The 22,365-nt window shown below is 41.0% G+C and overlaps 1 protein-coding gene across 3 annotated transcripts; it reads left to right on the top strand.

Moving 5' to 3' along the window:
• LOC113156102 (zinc finger protein 646-like) lies at positions 1-14,669 on the top strand. 3 transcript variants are annotated; one of them, XM_026350998.1, is made up of 7 exons: positions 1-260; positions 2,765-3,018; positions 3,241-3,487; positions 6,079-6,168; positions 11,378-11,587; positions 11,711-11,890; positions 13,229-14,669. In XM_026350998.1, the coding sequence occupies exons 1-7, from the start codon at positions 126-128 to the stop codon at positions 13,391-13,393; spliced, it is 1,281 nt and encodes a 426-aa protein (XP_026206783.1). In that variant the 5' UTR covers positions 1-125; the 3' UTR covers positions 13,394-14,669. The 3 variants fall into 3 exon arrangements, with proteins under 3 accessions (XP_026206783.1, XP_026206793.1, XP_026206802.1); XM_026351008.1 differs by having other exon boundaries at positions 11,711-11,842; XM_026351017.1 differs by lacking the exon at positions 6,079-6,168 and having other exon boundaries at positions 9-260.
• The last annotated feature ends 7,696 nt before the right edge of the window (positions 14,670-22,365 follow it).

The raw sequence follows: 22,365 nt of genomic DNA on the forward strand, positions 1-22,365 counted from the left end.
TCGACATGTCCGCCGCCAAAATGCTCATTTCACTGAAGAAATATTTTTCTTTTCGGAAGAAGATCCCGACAAAGCGGCCCTGTTTCTTTTCAGCCTGAAAAAGTCGAAGAATCACAAAACCGACGATGTATGCCAGGACAAATACCGGCAACACACATGGAGACTTTCAAGACAGAAACGGAGTAAATTATGTGACATCGACAGAATCCTTCGGCCACTGCTCTCAATTGTTCTGGAAAAAGGATCCCAACGACTCCGGGGTAAGAAAGCCAGCTGCCACCACCGTTAGCTAGCGACTCCAGCCGACAAACAGCTGTTTCAAACGGCTAATTGAGCAATATTTTATTGAGTGAGCATTGGGCGAAGTGTCTGTTTCTATACTTGGTTATTAACTGGGTGTTTTTATGTGTGTGTGATGTAGTTTAGCAACGCCGGTCGATGTAAAACTACAAATAATATCATAATAGCTTCGTTAGCTTCTTGCTAGCGTACTAGCGTTACTCATACTGAGCGGCTCATGGCCTAGCGTTAGCTAATATGACTAGTAGCTGCCTAGCTACGAGGCTGTGTGAGCTGTGTACACAAACTTGTAACGTTATCTGTTGCACCCTATGAAGTGTTCGATTAAACTGGACATAAATAAATACCCAACACAACGTCACTAGTGGAGTTTGAAAATGCGTCGGAGCGCTAGGGTTAGGGAAAGATATGATAATGAAGCAAAGCATCACCGAGCTAATGCTAACATTAGACAACATTGGCTGCCTAACCGAGTACGGTTAGCTAACACCAGAGACCGTGCAAAACAAGGCTGCGTCGGGATGCAGCGTTCCTCCGACGGGTACAGCAGTTTATGGACCAGTGTTTTGAAAGGTGCGCTGCAGTAACGTGACCTGCAGCGAGTGTAATCGAGCGGTGAATGTAAGAGTATGGGCATGAGGCCTGCAAATATTGTTAGCGATCCGAGCAAAGTAAACACGACCAGGCTGCCCCACAGGAAACGGTAGCGGAAGACGCCCCGCGGAGGACTTTGAAAGACCTCTTTGTGATGCCAGACTCTTCGGTTCACTCATGGTCACTCAGCCCACAGATGATTTGCACAGCACACAGAGGCGCCACACGTTATTTTATATACTTTAACACCTTTTCCTACATTTCACTGTGGGTGGCTTTAAATAGCTGCTTTTGTATGACTTACACTGAGTGTACTGGGATTTTGGCTACTGTCACAGGGTTGCTACATTTACCAAAGCGTGCAAAACTGAATTTCCTCCCACAAGTGCGTGATCATTTGGACAGGTGACACAACTTTCCAGGTGTTAGTTTTTAAATCGTTTTTTTTTATCTTTCTGTGCTGTGATGTCTAAATTATTCTGTCCTTCTGGGAGAGTACAATGCATTGCACAGTAAGGAAACTAAATTTGACAACACACATGTGGCATAAAGATGTGCTATAAATACAGATATTGCTACACACAAGCAGACATGCCTTTGAGGACTGTAACATCATTTATTCTTAATTCTTGTTCGTTTTAGCTCATTACAGGAGGTCATCCTGTAGAGCTGGTGCTGTTGCAGTGCCTCTTTATTTTCTGTATTTTGTGCACTTGCATTGTGATTCTGTATGTCATGTAAATGCTGTCAAATTGCAGCATGCACATGCTTTGCTTCATATTGTCCATTATTTTGGGGTTCACTCACTGAAGTATTCAAGAAGCTGGGCCAGCCATTCATTTTGGAAGAGACCTGTCTTTGATATTGTGGACCCTGTGACAGACAACAAGCACCCAGCTACAACATTGGTCATACATGAACTCAACCAGTTACTGTGCCCAATGTGTGAGTAGCATTAGTATAGTGAGCCATAGGTCACTGGATTCAATAAATCTAAATTAAATTTAAATCTGTCAGGGTTGCCTATTTGGGTTTATAATTGTTTTAAAACATTGTTGTAAAGACAGTGGTATTATATATATGATTGGACATCACAGACTTGCTTTATGAAAACAAGCATTTCTGTATTCTTCATTCTTCTTCTCAAGTGTCCGTGTGGTTCCTCTGTTACTAAAAGTGATAAATGGTCATACTGGACTATAACACAAAATTGTTAATATTATTTAGTCCATATTAGAAAGTAATGTGGATAGTAGTGGAATTTCCATCAATTTGCCTGTGCACGCCATTATTTGGATGTGAAATGAAACCATCAAGTATTGCGTTTATTGTATTGTAACCTTGTGGGACTTACAATCACTGGATTACTTTTTCCCGTAGTAAAGAAAATCACTTTAGTAATAGTTGTCCAGATCAAGAGTATGAGTATATCTGTATACATCTAAAATATCTGCATATCTTACCAGAATAAAAACAGAATATGCATTTCACTTGCTAAAAGCAGGAATTGAGGACAGGTGCAGTACAGGCCTGGAAGAGAACCACCAGGAAAGAACAGCATCAATCATAGTTTCCGGTTGGTGTTGGGTCCTTAACCTTTGGGGGTCTAAAGATAAAGTTGTCGCACCACTTACTTAAGTTTGTGTCTACACTTTTACATCTCATGGCACATTTTGAGTGTCTCTTGTCAAATCCATTATGATGTCATTCAGAGGTACAATGATGGAAATTGTCATTGCCCAAATATGTGGATGAGATTATTTCATACCAAAAACAATACAAATGATTAAATTAATCAGAAGTTGTGTGTTAGTTGCATTTTTGCATGTGTGTTGTAGAACTCTGCTTTATTCCTTCTCCTCTGTCACAGCCAAGTTCAACCATCAGCTGGTGCGATCCGCTCCCTTCATCGTCAACAGCTCTCTCCAGCTCCAGTCTCTCCTCAGCGTCACTCTCCAGCTCCAGTCTCTCCATGGAGTCCCAAGCACCAGTGCCCACAACAACAGCGTCAGATGACATGGAATCAGACGAGAGGCCATATGTCTGCGACCTGTGCAGCTGTGCTTACAAGCACGCTAGTTCCCTGCTCAATCACAAGCTCACCCACAAGACTGGAGACTTCAGGTAGGTACTGAAGACCCATTAATGGATATGTGAATAGATAAAATATTTTTCCTTTTAGGTATTAACTATTTTCAGTTGATGAGAATTGAGTTGTCAAAAAAAGCAAAAATGTTGAGTAAAACAAAACTACTCCTACACCACCTGACTCACTATAAGTCACAAGAGAATGTGAGTTAAATGTCTGACGCGTCATAACCATTTTCACACCATTGTTTGTTTCAGGTGTGATTTTTGCAGCAAACCCTACACCAACTACATGTCTCTGCGCAACCACATGCGAATCCACGGTCAGAAGCGTTACATGTGTGACCTATGCGGGAAGGCCTTCCGCCTGGCCCGGTATCTTCGCAACCACCAGAGGATCCACGACGATGGGCCCAACCGCTTCGACTGTCCCTCGTGCTGTAAGAGCTACAGGACCATGCTTGAGCTGGCCCAGCACCGGTGCAGCGCTGCAGCTTCCAACCAGGTGGGTCTGTGAGAGATGTACTGTTGTATCACTGTGTTTGTAGGCAACAGCACAGTTGCAATGTGTGGAGTAAACTATGTATTTACATACGAAGAGTTGCAGTTTAGGTCCCTGTAATATTTAACCAGATTTACATACATAAAATAAACAGAGTGGGATGAAATATGTGAATAATATTGACAATGAGAACAGAGTCCAATTAATTAGGAATATGATTATTACTAATCATATTTATATTTAAGACTAACAATCAGTAGTCATATGTATGAGTGGGATTCAGATATTGTCAGCAGTGTCATGAAAAATTTACACTGACTATCCATGGTGGTTAAGGGATGCTCCTACCTGCTGAGGAGTGTTACATCTATGACAATGTGTGGTGAGGGATGACAGGACGACGACTGGACAGTAGGGGTCCATCATGCAAGTCAGCTGGCTGCGATAAGCTTAACAGTCCATCAGAGCATTAAGTAAGCCGCAGACAGCCACAACAGGGGAAGTCTTCAGCCACATGTAGCACATGGAGCCAGCTGAAGGTAGCTCCCACATCTGTCAGATGGCGTTGTTGAGTGAATTAGCAGATCTGCCACTTCCAGTGACAGCATACACAGCTAGCCAACCAAAATTAGTAAAATGAAAATTGAAAAGAATGGAAGGCATTAAGATCCTGTCCTCTGATATTCAGCTGACTGACTAGTTTGAAATTTGTGTGCAGTTTACGTTGTAACAAACGTACCAGCAGCTAGTGTTTCTGCCGTGGCATTACTATTGGTATTGCGCCTCCATGTATACGGTACACGCATAGTAATATGTATAGTTAATGTTTTGCAAAAGCATCAGTAACATGTTAAACAGTTGGACAGTGTAGTTTTTAGCTAAAGTTAGGTAAACACAGGGAACTGGTTTGTGGGAAGTTCTTTTCGGGAGTAGATTTATACACTAGACTGACACATTTTATACAATACACGTATTCCGATTAGAAGTAAAACTGGTGTCATGTTTTTCCTTCATGAATAAATAAATGCTCAATCTGAATGGATTGAAATTGCACTCATTCCAACAATAGGCTTTATGACATTTGTCCAACAAGCTATTTTAGAGACAATATTTTAGAGACTTTCCACTCATCATTTTTCTTTCTTTCCCCAATTTTGTGCAGTTAACAAAAACTTGTCTTGACAGCAGTCACAGCACAGAACTATGTGCTCCTTTGACACTACTAGAATTTATGGTTTTAAATGTACGAAAAAACAATTTATTCTATAAATGTAAATATAATACTACAGTTGAGCTGTTATTATTAGCCGTGTGTGTGTGTTGGTGTGTCTGTGAGTGAGGTGGCATTTTAACAGTACAGTTGTCGCTGTAAATGGACATTCAAATTGAATTAAGTGGAATAGTTAATCTTGGAGGTCTTGGATAATTAGACATTGGACTCCACCCAAAATAGACACATGGAAAACCCATTTAAACTACGATCAGACCTGAGCATTATTAGACTTGATGGTTGACCTGAACAGGCTTAAGCAGAGAGAGCCCACAAATACTGGCAGCAGCATAATGCACTACGAATGAATTCTATCAGTTACCAAAAACTGTACTGGAAAAGAACAGCAGTATACAGTAATGTTAGGAATGTCCTCAGAACAAGTGTAAAATCATAGAAATTAAAACAGTTTTAAAAATAAATATCTATAAAATATTGTTAGGTCTACTCACATGTGATGATTCGGCAATAAAACATTTTGTAGCCAACAGGACAGTAAATAATATCTATCAATGTCAGTTAGGTTCAAAAAACAGTATAACAGCAAACTTTATGTAGGCGACATTTCCCATAATAGAACCTTGGTTTCAGTTCCCTCATCAGATTCATTTAGGTCAAACCTGGGACTATTGCCTGTAAAAGTAGACCTGACCTGACTTCATAAAACTGAGCTGATTCTGGGCCTGACCCAGTTGAGAGCCAAGTGGACCTGTGAAGACTCCTAGTTAATATAATGGAACAAATTAAAGATATGAAAACTTAGTTGAAGCAGCAGAGATCAGAGCTACTGAATTTTGACTTTTTGTGTGTGTCGAGCAAACTTACACTTTGGGGTTGTTTGATCTGACTATGTCTTCTGTAGACTTGACACAGCTGTTTCCACAACACCTTTAACATGGAGTCTAAGGTAAAAATGTCAGTCCATTGTCCATCTGTGCAGTAACAGGACCATTTTTAAATGTTAACATTTATAATGGAAACATTGACAACTGCATTTGTGGTAAGAATGCTGCACAGATGGCCCACTACAGGGGAAACACTGGGTGTGTGCTGAAATGCTTGGCATTGCACATTTTATATTTTCTTTAAAGAATGTAAATGTAATATAATTTAGGACCTTTTTTTTCTTTTACAAACATCCTGTTTGCAGAACATATTGCCAGCTATCCTGTAGTGAAAGTGAGGTGTAGAATGAGGGTTAGACCAGGATTAGGCTAAGTTTAGGGAAAGGGTCAGGTATCAGGCATTGTCCTCACAAGTATAGTAATCCAAATTTATATGTGTGTGTCTGTGTGTCTGTGTGTGCGTGGGGTCGGTTCATAAGAACCGGTTCAACTGCCCGTCCTGCTTTAAGAGCTACAGAACCATGCTGGACCTGGCCCAGCACCGCTGCAGCGCCGCGGCCAAAAACCAGGTTGGTGTGAGCGTGTGTGTGTGAGGGTGAGTGAGAGTGTGTGTCTGTGCATGAGTCAGAGTTAGCAGACTGATGTCTAGCAGTCAGGGAGGGCACTTGTATAGGAATCTTAGATGTGATGGTCAGGATCTAAATCCTATTAACCTGCGTGCCTCTGGTGGAAAACCTTTTACAATCCTCAAAGTTGGGATGCTGTGTGAAATTTAAATATAAACATCATTTAAAACTTCTATTATATAGAAAATAGTAGATAACATGTGTACTAAAACAGAGAAATATGAAAAATATTTAGAATTTGATGCCAGCAATGGATTTTGAAAAACTGTAATGGGGACCTGTTGACCACAGCGTTGCATTACCTCGCAATAACACTGTGTTATTAAGAGGCAGCATATGTTGCTCAAAATCCTGTATTGTTCGGCATTAAGGATTTTAGATTATGTGTTTACAACAATTTGGTTGGACTCTTTGGCTCAGAAAACACTGCATCGTTGATTACTAAAATCAATTCAGAAGTAGCACTTCAGCGCCTTGTTTCTGTAGATCTACTTCTTTGCAAGTTAGTTTTAACTTGCATACTTGCATTTGTGAATATGACAACAAGCCATGGGTTTTTCTTTGATTATATTTTCCCCAGTTGGACTTGAACTGGGCCTCTGCTGTGATGCAGAATTGAATCCTAATATAATGTAGTGATGCCTTAGGGCCCGCTGATCATAGTGATTTAATAACTGTATTCCCTTTGTACAAAGATTTATCTGGATTTTCTGAATCTTTCAATTAAGTGTATATTGATAAAATCCCCTGAATCCTTGTAGTTTTACATCAAGTGTTGTTTTTCATACTTCTCAACTCAACAATTTACCCAGACTAGTGAAGGTCTCTCCATCCTTACTTCTGCAGGACTCCATCTGCATCTGTATATCTTTTCATACTGACCTGTTACCAACTAACCTCATTAGTTATTCCATCACGTGTGTTCAGTCTTTTGTTGACCTGATCTAACTTTTTTGAAACCTGTTGCTGGTATCAATTTCATAGAAAATAAGTAATTTTCAGATATCTTACTTTCAAATTCTGCTCTGTCGTACTAATTTCAGATATAGGTTTTAAATGATTGTCAATCATTACATTTTTGTTAAATAAAAAGTTAGAGTTACTGCGCTTTTGGATTCAAGGTGGTACTATGAAGCATTATGACAAACTCTTTAACAGCATACTTTCTAACATGGTGCTCTAATATGTTTCAATCTTAATACCTGATTTTTAACAAGCAAATACAGATGATAATTGATGGCTGTCAGAGTATATGTCAGTTACATGTACATTCCTATGCACGAAATACTGAGTTGTAAAGTAAGTTGTAAGTAAATAAGTAATGCTTGTTAGAATGAGAACTTACTTATTTTAGACCACCCGTATTGTGGCAGAAGATGCAACATTCATTGCTCATTTCCAGGCTCTCTCTTCTAGTGGGGCCCTGGAGCCAAATGCAGCCTATATCCTTATTTTAGTGCATTTTGTGCTCACGCCATATTGAGCCAATATATACTAATTATTCACTAACCCAGTTTTAAAGTGTTTGATATTCTGCAAATAACTGATTAAAAACAATACTCTGAGTGTTTGTACCACAGTAATAGTTTGTCCTGTTCATGCTGGATTCCTTAGATAATTCTATTATACAGTATGTGTTGGTTAACAAATAAGAGTGCTTGTTCTCTACAAAGATGCTACCCACATCTCAGTTGAGGACAAAATGAGGCATTAGTGGTCTGCATTGGGTTGCAGGGTTGTCCCGCTTTCATGGTAAACCACAGTATGAAAGTTGCTGGTTAACATTCCATATAATATATATACTTATTGGAAAAAGTTACCAAGCGGAGATTCTCACCTGCATGTGCCTGTCAGACTCGTACAGTATTGAAAATGGCTGAGTGAGTGCAAGTGTGGCTAAATATCACCAGCATGGGTTTAATTTAAAAACAAAACAAATGTGGGCTTGTCCTCAAATACAGGTACCTAATTAAAAAACGCATAAAACATTTTCTTAAGAAGACGATCCCTCTGCAGACTGTTTCACAGGCTTAATCAATAACAAATGTGTAAACATTTAAACGTCAGTCATTACATGCACAACTGAAATCTGTGTGTGAAATTATCGACAGTTTTAGTTTGACTAAAGTGTAAGTGTAAAGTGTTTGACATGAGTAAATTGGCACCTATTTTGATCGTTTAAAGTTGGTTTAAAAGCTTTTCTCAGTTTTCAAAATTGTTACTTGCAAAATGACAATTCGATCCACTGCACTGCAATTTAATGTGCTGTTTACTAAGGTTTTTTAAATAACATACATTTAATTAGAATTGTACATTAAGTGAAAATAAAATGTGAAAGATCAGAGTTGTATAATGGTTTGAATGGATCTTGTGGTTTAGCAGGTAACAGCTCTGAAAAAACTATGAATACATTAATTGTATAACAGACAAAAGAAATCCTGCAAGGCTTACGTTGGCTTCACACTACAGACCCTTTCCTGTTTTTACACTTTTACAGTGTGGTAACAGTTTATCAAATTTATGAAAAATCCAAAACTGAAATCTCAAATTTTCAGTATTCCTGCCCTTTGCTCTAGCCACTTATGATAAGTGGCTCAGATTTGCCAAAATTATCGCAACTCGGATGGCCCTGAGATCACTTTATCCTGCGAGCGCCTCTTCGCCGTACTGTTGTGCATCCCACATCCTCTATACAGGGGCCCCTATCTTTCACTGAAATAAAGCAGAATTTCCTTTTTTGTGAGAACATGTCTGAGTTGGACAGTCTCCCACTGTGAGCAACAAGGGTGAAAGTGCAACTTCACACATTGTCTGAATTTGGTTCTCCTGTCATTGTCTTATACACTGCCCTTCCAAAAAAATGAGTCACCACCTTGATTTAACTAAGCAAATAGGTAAGAGCTTCCCATTGAATATTTAGTGATGGATGATTGTTTTTTTTTTTAGCTGACAACAAGTTATTTCACCCTAACTGATGCAGTGAGTAGCTTCTCCTTTCTTAAACAACCATGTCTGAAGACACATGCTGTGGTTGTGGAAAAGATGTTTATCTGTTTAAGAAGTGTGGCATTATTGCCATGCATCAAGCAAAGAAAACATCTAAGGATATTGCTCAAACTACTAGAACTGGGTTGAGAACTGTACAGTGGAAGAAGGTTACGTTATGTGCCCAAAGAATGAGGTCAGCTGATGACCTGAATATACTGAAGCCACCAGGTTATTCCATCAATGTGTTTTTCTTCTCTGATGGTATGGGCGTATTCCAAGAAGACAATGCCAGGATTCATTGGGCTCAGATTGTGAAAGAGTGGTTCAGGGAGCATGACACGTAACTTAAAACACATGGATGAGTCCAGACCTTAACCCTATTGAGAATCTTTGGGATGTGCTGGAGAAGACTTGAAGGTATGCTATAATCAAAGCTAAAGGCGGTCCAACTAAATCTTAGTGTGTGACTGTTTTTTTAGAGAGGCAGCGTATGTGAAAAAGCTTAGCAGACTTTGAGAGGATCTCTACAGAGATGGGAGAATCTGCAGGAAGGAGAATCATCTTATATTTAAGAGAAGTATGAATGCAGCCAAGTAGAAGTTCTTCAAGGAAACCTGCTCCATAGTGCATGAGACCTTGGGATCATGAGACTGGGGCAACGGATCACTTAACATCTAACCTAGATCCTTGAGAGCCACTTCCCCCCCTTTTTTTCTTGCTGCACCTTACCTTTCCTACCCAATGCTTATTAGATCCGGTGTGTTCAGCCAAGTAGCTTTAAGTGCAAGGATAGGAAAGCAAGCAGGATAGTGATTGTTGAGGAAACTCTGAGGAAAAGTCTCTGACTGTCCTTGAAAGTCTGACACTACATTCATACTACCGATAACAAATTACTGGGCCCTATTGAAGCTGTAGTTCTTTAGTGACTGGCATGTGCTCCACTACTGCAAGCAATAACGGTGTCAAATGTTTCTTTTTACTAGTTATTTCTTCTGTCCCAGCCAGTCATGCATAGTTAATCATCAGGAAGCTGAGACCAAGCAATCGTCATGATCTCTGTTCAAAATACATCAATGAATCTAGATGATTCTCATTGGCTCTCGTCTGGCTCTTACACTCTTAAACTCTTCCACAGCATATTTGCATTTGGTTGAGCCTTTCTCAACTTTCCCGTTTTCTTACTGGGTTGCTTTTGTCTCCGTCTTTCAAAGCTAAGTATGACCAACTATGCTGGGTTTACATTGAAAGTGAAGGGCAACTGTGATTGTTTTTTCTGAAAATGAATTGTTAAACCTAACAGAACATCTGTGCAGACACCAGAAGGTGGCAGTTCAGACAGTTGTGTCCAATGTGGTGGAGCTTGAGAGGATCTTTCAGGAAGAATGAGATAAACTGCCTAAATCTAGATGTGAGGAGTGTGAAGATTTGGCATCACGGGTTATAGAGTTTATAATGATTGCAGTTTTGTCCATTTCAAGTTAGATTTTTGTTCTGCAGTTTCAATACACTGAAAATGTTTGGGTTTAGGATCAAAGGATGTATATAAGATGCTTTTATTTAATGCTGTGAACACCTAAAAAAAAAACACAAGAGAATTTAGAATCACATGACCCAAATTATTGGAATATGTGATTGGTAAAAAAAAAAAATTTAACATGAAAACCAGAAGAGCTGTCTATACAAGAAGAGCAAGCTGTTTTGAATCTGGGAAAAGAGGGAAGAACACTGGAGTACACAGGCACTGTAGTCGTCATGGTTACAGGAGATAGATAGCTTTATGTTTATTGTATAGAATAGTCTGTACATATGATTTTTAGATGTGGTAGACTTGTTTGTGAGTGCATCAGTTTGAGTGTGAATGTGTACAACTTGATCACTTCATCCCTTCATATTTATAGGTTTAAAGACAGGGTAGGCACAGGTAGGGAGTCGGACACAGTTGTAATGCAATAACTTTGACACTGAAAGAGAAACTTGAAGAATCTGATTCAGTGAAAAACAGCAGCTCATCACATTCATCTGTCACCTAAATCTCTCTGGTCACAAAGTGTGTGCATTACTGCCATGACTGTGGGACAAACGGTGTATGCAATTAGACATGCTTTTTTTTAAAAGACATCCCTCTTCCTCCTGTCTTTCTTGGTACACCCCTCCTTCATTCCAGTCCGGTGGTCGTCGTTCCAATTTCTCCGCCAATCCTCGACGTCAACAGCAGCAGCAGCAGCAGCAGCAGAACAATGCCAACTCCATGATGCAAGCGCAGCATGGAGGACACGGCCAGCAGGAACCTCTGCCCTCCCACTGTGTGTCACCGATGTCTCAGGGAGGGCAGGGCGGTGGCGTGGCCGGCCAGACTGTGCCTGACCCCCACCAGGTATGGATGACGAATTGGGTCATGGTGGTGGGATAAGTGCTGGGGAGTCATTTCTGGCTTACAGTTTTGTAGCCATTAGTGTGTTGATTTTTTTTTTTTTTTTTTTTGTGTGTGTTCCACCAGGGTCGTCCAAGCTCTGTGTCCTCTCAGAGCAGCCAGCAGAGCATGAGGAGCTCAACCTCCAACAAACATGTCTCCTCCTCCAGCGCCACCCCGTCCTCCTCGTACTCTTTGCTCCAGCCCCTGGTGCCTGAGGTAAAGGAGATGAGCTCGGGATACACTAGGCTGAGCGCCAACCCCATGGTAGGAGAGAGAACCGCCACACACCCGTTGTCCCCTATCTGGCTAGCTTCCTTCCTCCTTTCTGCCTACTAACATCAGGAGAGAGGGACTCGTTTGAATGATCTGTGTCCACTGGGATCCTCTGCTCACAGTGTCTGTCCTGCTCTGGACTGTTGATTGAAAAGAGCCGTAGCAATAGTCCAAATCTCCGACTAATGCCTTAGTTGAGCTTCTCTCATGTTGCATCTTTTTAGATCTTTTAATATTGCATAAATTCTTGGCTGTGTTGCTTTCCTTTGATGAGTCACGTCATTAATGGAAAGCTGCTCAGCAGTTGTCATGTCATCAGGTAATCTCATAAGGTAGAAGTTTAGTTGATGAGGTAAAACCTTACTGTGGGCTGTCAACCGTGGATCCTCTCTGGCGGTCAAAAACCTCTCTAATACGACTAACTTGGGGCTGTTGCTGTGAACTTAGTCCGGGTTTCACTCTTTTCACACTAATCATTTACTCACACTAGCTTGTGTTGCACATCTCAATGTCATAGTTTGGGCTGCGAGTGAATTTTATTTCATCATATTCAGAAATCTTTTAAAGTTCACCTGGACTAAAAATAAGAAAACACAAATCAGAGGCAATGTTCAATAATAAGTCTCCCCAGGATTGTTGACGACTATTGTTGCAATTTTCTTTTGTAAAATTCCTGCCGGGAAACATTGACAAGTTAAAATTGCAAAATATTTTTTTTGGAAGTTATTCAGACCAGAGCTAACTTGCTGTGAGGTGTGAAAATGCCTTGAGTAACAAGGTTTTGCTTCTATTTTAAACAAATCTAGTAAATGATTCCCTGAGTTTTACCTTTATGACAAAGCTTTTGTTGATCTTGTTGGTAATAATAGTCCAAATCCACAACCCCCGGTCTTGGTCCTAAGCCAGCAAAGAGTGGGGCAGCTCTGGAACCAACTTTGCTGGCCAAGAGCTGGTTCTTTGGCTGTCAAAATGCAAGGAACTAGTTCAACAATAAGGACTGGCTTCGAACCAGCCCATGAACCCACTGTTGAGGACAAAGAAGAAGCAAACAGAAAGATCTAATCTGCTGCTCAGACCTGTGCAGCCGTGCTCTGCATGTTCCATCTACAAACACCTCCACTGTTGCTTTTTGCAGTTACCCTTGGGTGCGTGTGTACAGTGTCTGTGTGTGTTCACAGGTGCCTGATGGGTTCTTTAGGCAGTAGTGTAATTTCACCAGATCATCGTTTGGTGTGATTTCTATTTGACACTATTCTCTTCCCAATCTCTGACTTCGTGTTCTCTAACTGTTCTTTGTTTCTCGTTTCCCTCCCCCACCTCCCCCTACAGCCAAAGCACCAGGACACTTTCTCTCTGGCCCCCCAGCAGCCTCTCACCACCATCAACCCCATTGGCCACTCCCTCCACCCGAACAGAGCCCCCACGCTCAAACCTTCCCCCATGCCACGCACCATCCAGGCCATGCCCTGGGAGCAGCGCTCTCTCTACAATTAATGAGACGTCCAACAAGCAACTGGCCCGTTAACGTCGCGTCCACCACCACCCCTACACACCCTTGTCCTCCCACCCACCCTTTCTGGATCCAACATCAGGGATGGAGGACTTTGGACGCCCATCCAACGCCTCACCCATCGTTTGGAACATTGTGTTTGGGAAATGGGGCATCATTAAGAACTAGTTGAGATTGATAACTGAGTAGTTAGGTCTAAAAAATGTGTTGCCTTGACCCTTATGTATGATCTATGCCATGTACTGGATATAAGTTAAAATGTCTGTCCTCACTAAGAATTATTCTCCCTGTCCTCCCCTCCCCTCTCTAGTTATGAAAATATCTATCCTTTATGATTAGTGTCCCTTTCCCAGCCCCTTTTTCCATATGTTAAAAGAAACAAATGTTTTTAAACAGGACTGTATTCCACACCCGGAAATGACCAGGGATTCAAGGGCACCACAAAAAGACTTAGACAAAATTCTCCCTTCAGTCCGATACGGTTTTGAACATATTCTACTTCTGGAAAGAAAAGGGAAAGGGGAACCATGAACTTTTTCTTTTTTACACACCCCTTCAGAGTGCTCCAGAAGGAACATTGTGTATATTGTGCGTCAGGAAGTGGCATGACTATTTCCAGACGTATCTCTGTTGTCTCTGACCTGACAGCACCCACACCTCTTGTTGCCAAGCGCCAACAGCAAGGACCACGACAGGAACAAGCAGGCCTACGGTTCTACCTGCCAGTTTGGCTTCTGCAGCAGAAAAGGACCTGTTCACTAGACAGCCACACGCGCCCAGTAACTGACAGATGGGTGCCGTGGTTCTTCTAACACACAACTGAAAGCTCACTTTTTCCTAAAAGCATCTGGTTGGTGGCTTGTTGTTATTGTAGTTTTACTGACCTGTTGGCTGGGAATCAAACCTAGATTAGTGTCCATACCTTTTGTTCCAAATTGACTGTTACCATGTTTGTTCCTTTCACTTTAAAGCACTTTATGACAAGTGCTGTATTATTATTACTGTCTCTCCCACCCACCCCCACCCTCTATCTATGGCTATGTCGGCTGTAAAGATGTAACATCGCCTTACATCGACCCCTCATCACAACTCACAGCATCACCAATAACACCAGCAGCAGAACTGGGCCTGGTTTGTGCCCATAACATCGCTGTATTTGAAAGCTACAGTGGCCAAATTGCAATATGTCTGCAGCTCTGGACCCACCCCCACCTTCACCTCAGCTCCAACACAGCCTCCAGTGTTGCTTTACCTGTAGAAGAAAAAAACCCATCATGCCTGCATCTCACTGCACCCAGGATAGATTAGTTAACACCTAGCTACAGGGTGTTTCAATAAGCAGCCAGTCATGGTTGGCTGGATAAATCCAAATAAAGACAGAGGAGTCTTTGAATAACAGTTTAATCATGGATCCAGTATGTAGTTAGGTAATCTCGCTAACACGGTGCTCATTGAAATACCCACAGTTCTACTGACATTGTATTTTCTCTTTTTAAAGTTTTCTATTTTTGTTCATGACGTTTTCATTGTTGCTTTTTCTCTCCTTGTAAAGTGTCTTTGAGTATTTAGAAAAGTGCTATACAAATAAAATGTTTTATTATTATCACCATCAGTGCCGCTTTTCTTCTCACAGCATTGGAATTAGGGCTGCAAGTAAAACTGTTTAACTTCATTTGACTTGGCACATCATCTTCTGATAAACTGCCACACAGTGGTTAAAAGCTCCAGGACAAGCAGGTACATTTTGTTTACACTGATATTTATGTGTTCATTTACTGATGGTGAACATTTTGAAAAATGTCACCAGTGGATGAGGTCATCTACTCAATGACCTTCATTTATTGATTGTAACTAGATTCATAGAATTATTTGCTTTATTTTATCTCCGACTTTAAGTTGCAGAGTGACAGCTCAGACTCTGCTGTTCTGCAGTTTTACACGAGCCTTTGACAGTACAGGTAATAATCACAAGACCCACATTCATGAATTCTTCTACCTGGACATGACCCATCATCCCCAGGTAAATGTGACTATGGAAACCCATAAAGATGGAAACTGCATGAAATTTACTACATGACAGTCAGACAGTTGAACTGTGTGCACACCAGTGTAACACGACACATTAACCAGGAGGGGGAGCGGCGTCCATGTGTTACACTTTGTGTGGTGAGTTTTCTGTCATTGGAGACAAACGCATCTATCTGTGCACAACTACAGTTTAAATATTTGAACTTCTGGGCATGTAGAGTAACCATGAACAAAATAGTTCAAAGCAGCTCCACCTAGACCTTGATATATTAATATGTTAGTTATGATCACTTGTAACATACTGTTGTAATAACACAGGAAGGAAACAGTTTTCAGTTGTTCATTTAGCTAAAATACTTTGGCTCATTTGATTGTAATATTTTCTAAGCATCCTGTTTACTTGACAGTATTTTTTCCTCACTGGTTTTAGGTAAAACACATGCATGCACTAAAACAGATGGCAAGTTGGGTCAAGACAGTAAAAGAACATTAGCTGAGTAGATAGCTTGTTCAGATCCAGTGATGCCTGATATGGTGATATACTGTATAAATAAAGAGTTCACTCATCATTGTCTGGGCACTGGAGATTTCACCTTTCTTCCCTGGGTGTTTCACCACGATGAAGTGTGCACTGGACTTCATGGGAGCTCAACAAGAATGTGGAGTCCTCTTCACTCATACAGAAACATATTCCAACTCAGAATGATCATCAGTCATTCCGTCTGTGGGTATCAGTTTTATCGTCTTGTATACCAAACTAAAAAGGGACATTTCCACACTGATCAGTATCCATGTCTGTGAGACCCAGTCTCCTCCAGGACAGAGATGTACTGAACCAAACTTTGCACTTTTCGAACATGAACTAATAATTGACTCAGATCGAATTTAATTACGTTAAATTATAAAACAGATCTGTGAAACATGTCCAGTGCAAAAAAGAAGAGCAGTAATTAGATCCACGCTAAAATAAATAAATAAATAAATACTACTACTAATAAAGTGACCATTGGTTTTGTTGACCCCACAGTCAACAGGAAGTCCCTCATTTAACTTCGTCCAATCAATAGATCCCATCGACCCGCGTGCACGTGGCGGGAACGCGCATTCGGATTCACCTCTGCTGGTAATGACAGAGCCGAGTCGCGCGCTTTTACCGGCTCCATTCCTCACTTTAAAGTTTGTCGGAGCGCGACTCTCCGCCGCGAATTACCGTGAATTAATATCCACTTATCGATGGTCGGAGCGTTGGTTCGGTACCGACCACTGTTATTGATAAAAAATCATTAGCTTTTTCGATGCTCGGGCACATTGTGGTAGATCCGCGGCCTCGGAGGATTCGGTGTCGGTGTCGGTGTAGGGTCCAAACCCGCTGCCCCGGGAGACCAGAGTCCCGGAAATGAGTCGAAGCCACTCTGGGAATTTAACCCGCGTGCGTCAATTAGTGACAGCTGCGTCATTTAATGCGCTGCGCGGGAAACGCACTTCGCCAGATGAATGAGATGTTTCCGGTTTTTCAACAAAGACCTCAAATTAAATCAGAAACCTGTTTGAAGTAAATGATTTATTTATGCTGCCACATTAATTCTGACAACATAGTTTGATGACAGCCTAAATAAGAAACTAAAGCCCAGATTGGTCGCTTAAAAAGCGTTGTCCCTCATATGTGAATGCATTAGTATTTTTTTTTCAAATATAAAATTGGCTTTTTACAAAGTATGTTTTGTGACGTTCCAGTAATTAGTCCGTGTTTCTCGGTGCGGCTGTTTCCCACCGTTGCGCCTCAGCAGGCCTCTGAGGCCGAAGGCCGCAGCTCCCACTCCGCGCACCGGAGCGCGGGCCCGGCTGCGGTGACGCGTCTCGGCCGCTTGGTGGCGCTGGTGGCACAGAGTGCGGAGGGACGGAGCGCTGAGTTGAATTACCTGCAGGATATTTACACCCTGAAAGCGCAGCCGGCATCGACAGCCCGCGTCGTTTCGGGCTTCATTAACAGTCACTTTGTCAGTTTGTCAAAAGGAACATTAGCGACGCTACAAGCGGGACTATTTGTCGGGGTGGAGGGGTTTCCTTCCTCTCTCCAGTGTCAGACAGGCTGCGCTCTCTCATGGCTGCTCTCATGTGCCTTGTTTTCACCCCCCCCACGGAAAACACAGACAAAAAGCTTTCTGAGAGCTCCGTGGACGCAGCGCGGGCCTCCCCGCTGTGTCGCTCTCCGCCACACGGGGGAGGGTGGATCGTTTTGCCGGAGACCGCGCTCGGTGAGTCCCAATCAAACCTGGTTCAAGAGGTTTTAACCGCTTCATCCAATCAGAGCGTCCGACATCAGAACACGAGGACCGGCGGCGACGAGGGGCTCACTTGTTGTTGTTGTTGTTGTTGTTGTTGTTGTTGTTGTTGTTGTTGTTGTTGTTGTTGTTGTTGGTGGTGGTGATGATCATATGTTCTAGCTTCCTCTGAGGAACCAGTCCGTCTCCAAGTCTCCATTCCACCTCGACAAGTGGCTACAAGTCAAAAGTGTGAAATCAGCAGGTAGTTTTTCCCGTTTCTCTCTTTTCTTTTCACTCAGTTCGTGTCCGCTTGGAAAGAGAAGGAGAAGTGATCAGACACAGCTGTTACTGTGTATTCATACTAAACTGGTTCATACGGCGACTTCCCATGTGGAAACATCGATTGAAGACAAATCAAATGTCTTTACTGGAAAAACGAAGAAGAATGAGTTTGTTCCCACTGACTAATAATTGATGCACAGCTGTAACAACTGTGGTTAAATCTACTGAAATACTGCACAAAAGAACCGTTCTCAGGTTATTGTAGTTCGTTTATTTTAGGCATTATACCTACATATTATTTAGTATGTAGCCTATATAGTAGTAGTATAGATATTAGTTGGTTCCAGTCCACAGTTAACTGTATTCACAGTTTGGAGGAAACTCTGCTATTATAATCATCATTATTATTCCTCTATGTTTATTTGACTTAAATGCAAATCTGAAAATTCAAATACATACAAAATGATGAGATAACAGAATGACAGTGACCAGAACCAGCACAAAAGTCCTAAGATAAGATAAACTTAGATCAACAAGCTATGATCGGTTATAAAAGTACTAAATCTGTAACACTCGGGTGGGGCCAAGTGTTCAGTTGGATATTTAGCTAAAAATACCGATTTTATTGTAGTTCTATTTTTTATGCATCCTGTGGAATGTTTTACACTTTTACTTTCTCATCACTGGTTTTAGGAAACACTAAAACTGATGGGTTGGGTTAAAATGACAGAGGAAATAGAGAGAACTCGTTCTTCCATTGACTTTCATTCTGTCAGGCGAAGCGGTTTCACTTTCACTTGCTGAGAGCTCATCCTGTTTGTTTAATGTTCCCTGTATCCAGGCTAAAGGTTCTCTTAAACAGCTCCAACATCTTAAAACTCTCATCCCTGCTTTGTGTATTTTGCAGATTTTTATCAGGTGGAAATATTCTCCATATTAATGTTGTGTATAATGTTTGGTATCTTTGAAAACATGAAGACACAATGAAATGAAAAAACTGAACAAGGCCAAAGCTCCTGCATTTGCAGCCACAGATCCAGAGTACAAAATGAACATTAGTGATAGTGGGTTTAGAGGCCACAGTAAGGATTTAAATTAAATTAAATATGGTTTAATGATTTTATTCTTGTTTCGGTGAAACACATTTTTGTAATTAATTAATTAATTAATTCAATGAGATTGCTTTGTACATAATTTGTACAGTTTGAACCATGACTTCACTGCACGTCACCTCTGAATTACTGCAGTAAATTCAGAGGTGACTATTAACGTTGGAAAATTCCAGTGAAATGTAAATAAGCAACTTTCCAGGAAGGTATGGACAAAATGTTTTCACCTGCCAGTTCAGCTTTTCACTAAATCCTCGTAGAAACAAAACCATTCCTGGCATTTCTACTTCCCAGGCATCAAAAGGACTTGACAGGCCATTGATTAGGATAAAATGAGTGAATTATTCTCTGTTCTTTGTTTCGAAGTCTCTTGAATCCAGAAGAAGTAGAATTAGGCCAATCTGTTTAATTCACCCAAGGGAAACAACATAAGTAAGACAGAACAAATCTTTAAATATGAAAAACAAAACAACTAGAGGTTCTATAAATGAATCACGCTGGGTTCTGTCAGTTTGTGCATGTAGTGCACCTCCTCTTACTGGTCCCTCAAAGTGTCTCCATTTTTCTAATGCTTTAATTTCTCTCCTGTCAGGTTGTGATGCTGCCTTTTGTTTTGGCTGCAGAAACTGATCTGTTGAATCGAATGCGTGACTTTAACTCACAGAGTAAGAACGAAAAGGAGCAAGTTTGGTTAATCATTAAATAAATGCAGCAGCAAAAGTAATGTGAACTAATGTTCTGCAGTTATTTGAACTGATTAAAAAAAATACTTAAAAATAAAATATGAAACCTGAACACAGAATAAAAAGTTTCCAAGATTGTTGTTCTTTTCAATTCCAACATGGCGGCATCAGTAGTGGAAATGAAGGAGATTCAGTTCTCCTAGTTTTTGTTGTTATTTATCCAGGTTATTTAAAAAAAGACAATTTCTAGAAGTGAAGCTAAGATGTTGATCAATTGTGTTTATGCTTCAGGTTGAATAATTAACTACTCTATCTCGTGCTCTTTGGAGGTGCCGATCCTCATATCTGGAAACATCAAGGGTTTAATGTGAGAATGTCTGGAAGGTTAGATAATGGAGCTATGACAAAACAAACTAAGCACAACTGTGCCACTTCCTAACATTTTCCAGAGCTTTTCACTGCATTTCATAGTCATGTGCTGCAACAAAAAACAGTGTTTGAAAGCTTTGGGAAAAACCAGTGAGTAGAAACTTGTAAAATTTTACTCACTCTTGATCTCACCTCACTGTCCATTTAGTCTCCATTCTGGAGCTTTCATTTAAACCACGATCTCACTGACATTAGGTGGTAAAATATCTGTTATTTCTGTGCACTTTAGTTGTTGCATTATGTCCCCCAGCTCATGAAGGTCACAGGATATGATCAAAAGCTCCAGCATGGCTCCCTAAAAGAGTGTGAGGTGAGATTGTTATGTGTTCACAGGTAAGAGATAAAGTTGAGTTGAGTGTGCTTTCAAACTCATATTAATTATGTTGGGATAAAACAAAAACGCTGGTGCATTTAGTGCAACTTGATTTTAGTGTGAGCAGCTGGCACATGAAGGTAAACGCAATCGCTCACTTTCACTTTATCCTTGATCCCTACAGGGAATAAATCTAACACCACTCTGGCTTGGTTTTCCTAATAAGCATGTGCACCAGACACCTACACTCCCAATTTGAAGCCATAGTCATCACTCATAATCAAACAGTGTAAACATTATATATAGTGGCATTTTTACATTTGCATTTTCCGACTCTTCTTCACCACTGATGGTGGATCTCATTAGTGCAGCAGCACACATCCTGTACAGTAACAGATACACATGAAAAGCATTTGAACATACACAATGCATTTGATCTGCAGACGGGAGGAGTGTTCACACGTGCCGTGCAGGAGTTGTTGCTTTGTTCTGACGTGACGCTGATAGAAGAGGAGAAAACACCAGACAAATAGTTATATGTGAGGACAACATAAATGCATGTGTCTTGAGTCTGGATGGGTAAAGGAAAATATTACTCGTCATAGGCCTGAGTCACATTACTCTTCGTTAAAGGAATAGCATGTATGAGATCAGAACATCTGAAATCGACACACATCCAGGCGCATAGACCTCAACATACATTGCCTATAGACAACGTTAAACTGTTTTCTCGTTATGTTATGACCCTGTGATGCCTGGATCTCATTATTTAGTTTTGAACAATGCCTTGTCTTTCTTACTAAGTGACTTGTTCAGCCTGAGCAGCCTCGTCAGTACAGTGCAGGATCTAATGAGGACCATTCCCCTCTCAGTCTTGTTTGTTTCAGCATTTGAAGTTGCATGAGATGTTCTTTAGAAAACGGCTTTCTCCTCAGATGCTCTTGTGCTCAGGGCGAGCAGGTGATTCTGGCTTTAATTCAAGCTGCTAATCGTTCATCATCTAATGGCAGCACAACGTCTGTTAATGGGCTGTTGTTGTGAGTCTGTGTCCACGCTTCTCGTCAAAGATGTCATACTCAAAGATGACTCTGGTGTCCACAAATCCTATAAAAACAAATGTGTGAATGTGTCTCTCAGCAACTTCACTGCTTTACATCACCTTACATTTGCAAGGAAACGTGACCAAGCTTGTGGACAAAACAAATCAGGATCAATATAAATTATTTTAAATCAATAACATTTTTTTTATGTAAATCTAAGTTGTATTCATATTTCATATTTCTGGTCACTGCAATAGCTGGCAGATTATTCCCGCAAGTGATAGATGTTTAGCATGTCTTTTGCCACGACACTCAAATTGAGCTCTGGAGAATCCTGTTTCCACTGAACATCCTGTCTGTAGACCTCAGAGACCTCCAAAACCACTCCTCAGTAAAAGGCACTCGACACCCCACTGGAGTTTGCCAAAAGACACTTAAAGAATTCTCAGACCCTGAGAAAGAAAATTCTCTGGTCTGGTGAAACAAAGATTGAACTCTTGTTGTCATGTCTGTAAGAAACTAGGTACCACTTGCCACCTTGCCAATACCATCCCTACAGTGAAGCATGGTGGTGGCAGCATTATGCTGTGGGGATGTTTTTCAGCGGCAGGAACTGGGAGACTAGTCAAGATTGAGGAAAACGTGAATGCAGCAATGCATCCTTGATGAAAACCTGGTGCTCTGGACCTCAGAGTGGAGTGACGGTTCATCTTTCAACAGGACAACAGCCCTAAGCACACAGCTAAGATAACAAAGGAGTGGCTATGGGACAACTCTGTAAATGTCCTTGAGTGGTCCAGCCAGAGCC

The sequence above is a fragment of the Anabas testudineus genome, chromosome 8 (genome assembly GCF_900324465.2).
Source record: "Anabas testudineus chromosome 8, fAnaTes1.2, whole genome shotgun sequence".
NCBI classification, from domain to species: Eukaryota; Metazoa; Chordata; class Actinopteri; order Anabantiformes; family Anabantidae; genus Anabas; species Anabas testudineus.

Excerpts from the sequence above, each read along its gene's own strand:
- LOC113156102 (XM_026350998.1), top strand. The coding sequence starts at position 126 with ATGTATGCCAGGACAAATACCGGCAACACACATGGAGACTTTCAAGAC. Across the intron at positions 11,588-11,710 it reads CTGTGCCTGACCCCCACCAG|GGTCGTCCAAGCTCTGTGTC; the intron begins GTATGGATGACG and ends GTGTTCCACCAG. Across the intron at positions 11,891-13,228 it reads GGCTGAGCGCCAACCCCATG|CCAAAGCACCAGGACACTTT; the intron begins GTAGGAGAGAGA and ends CTCCCCCTACAG.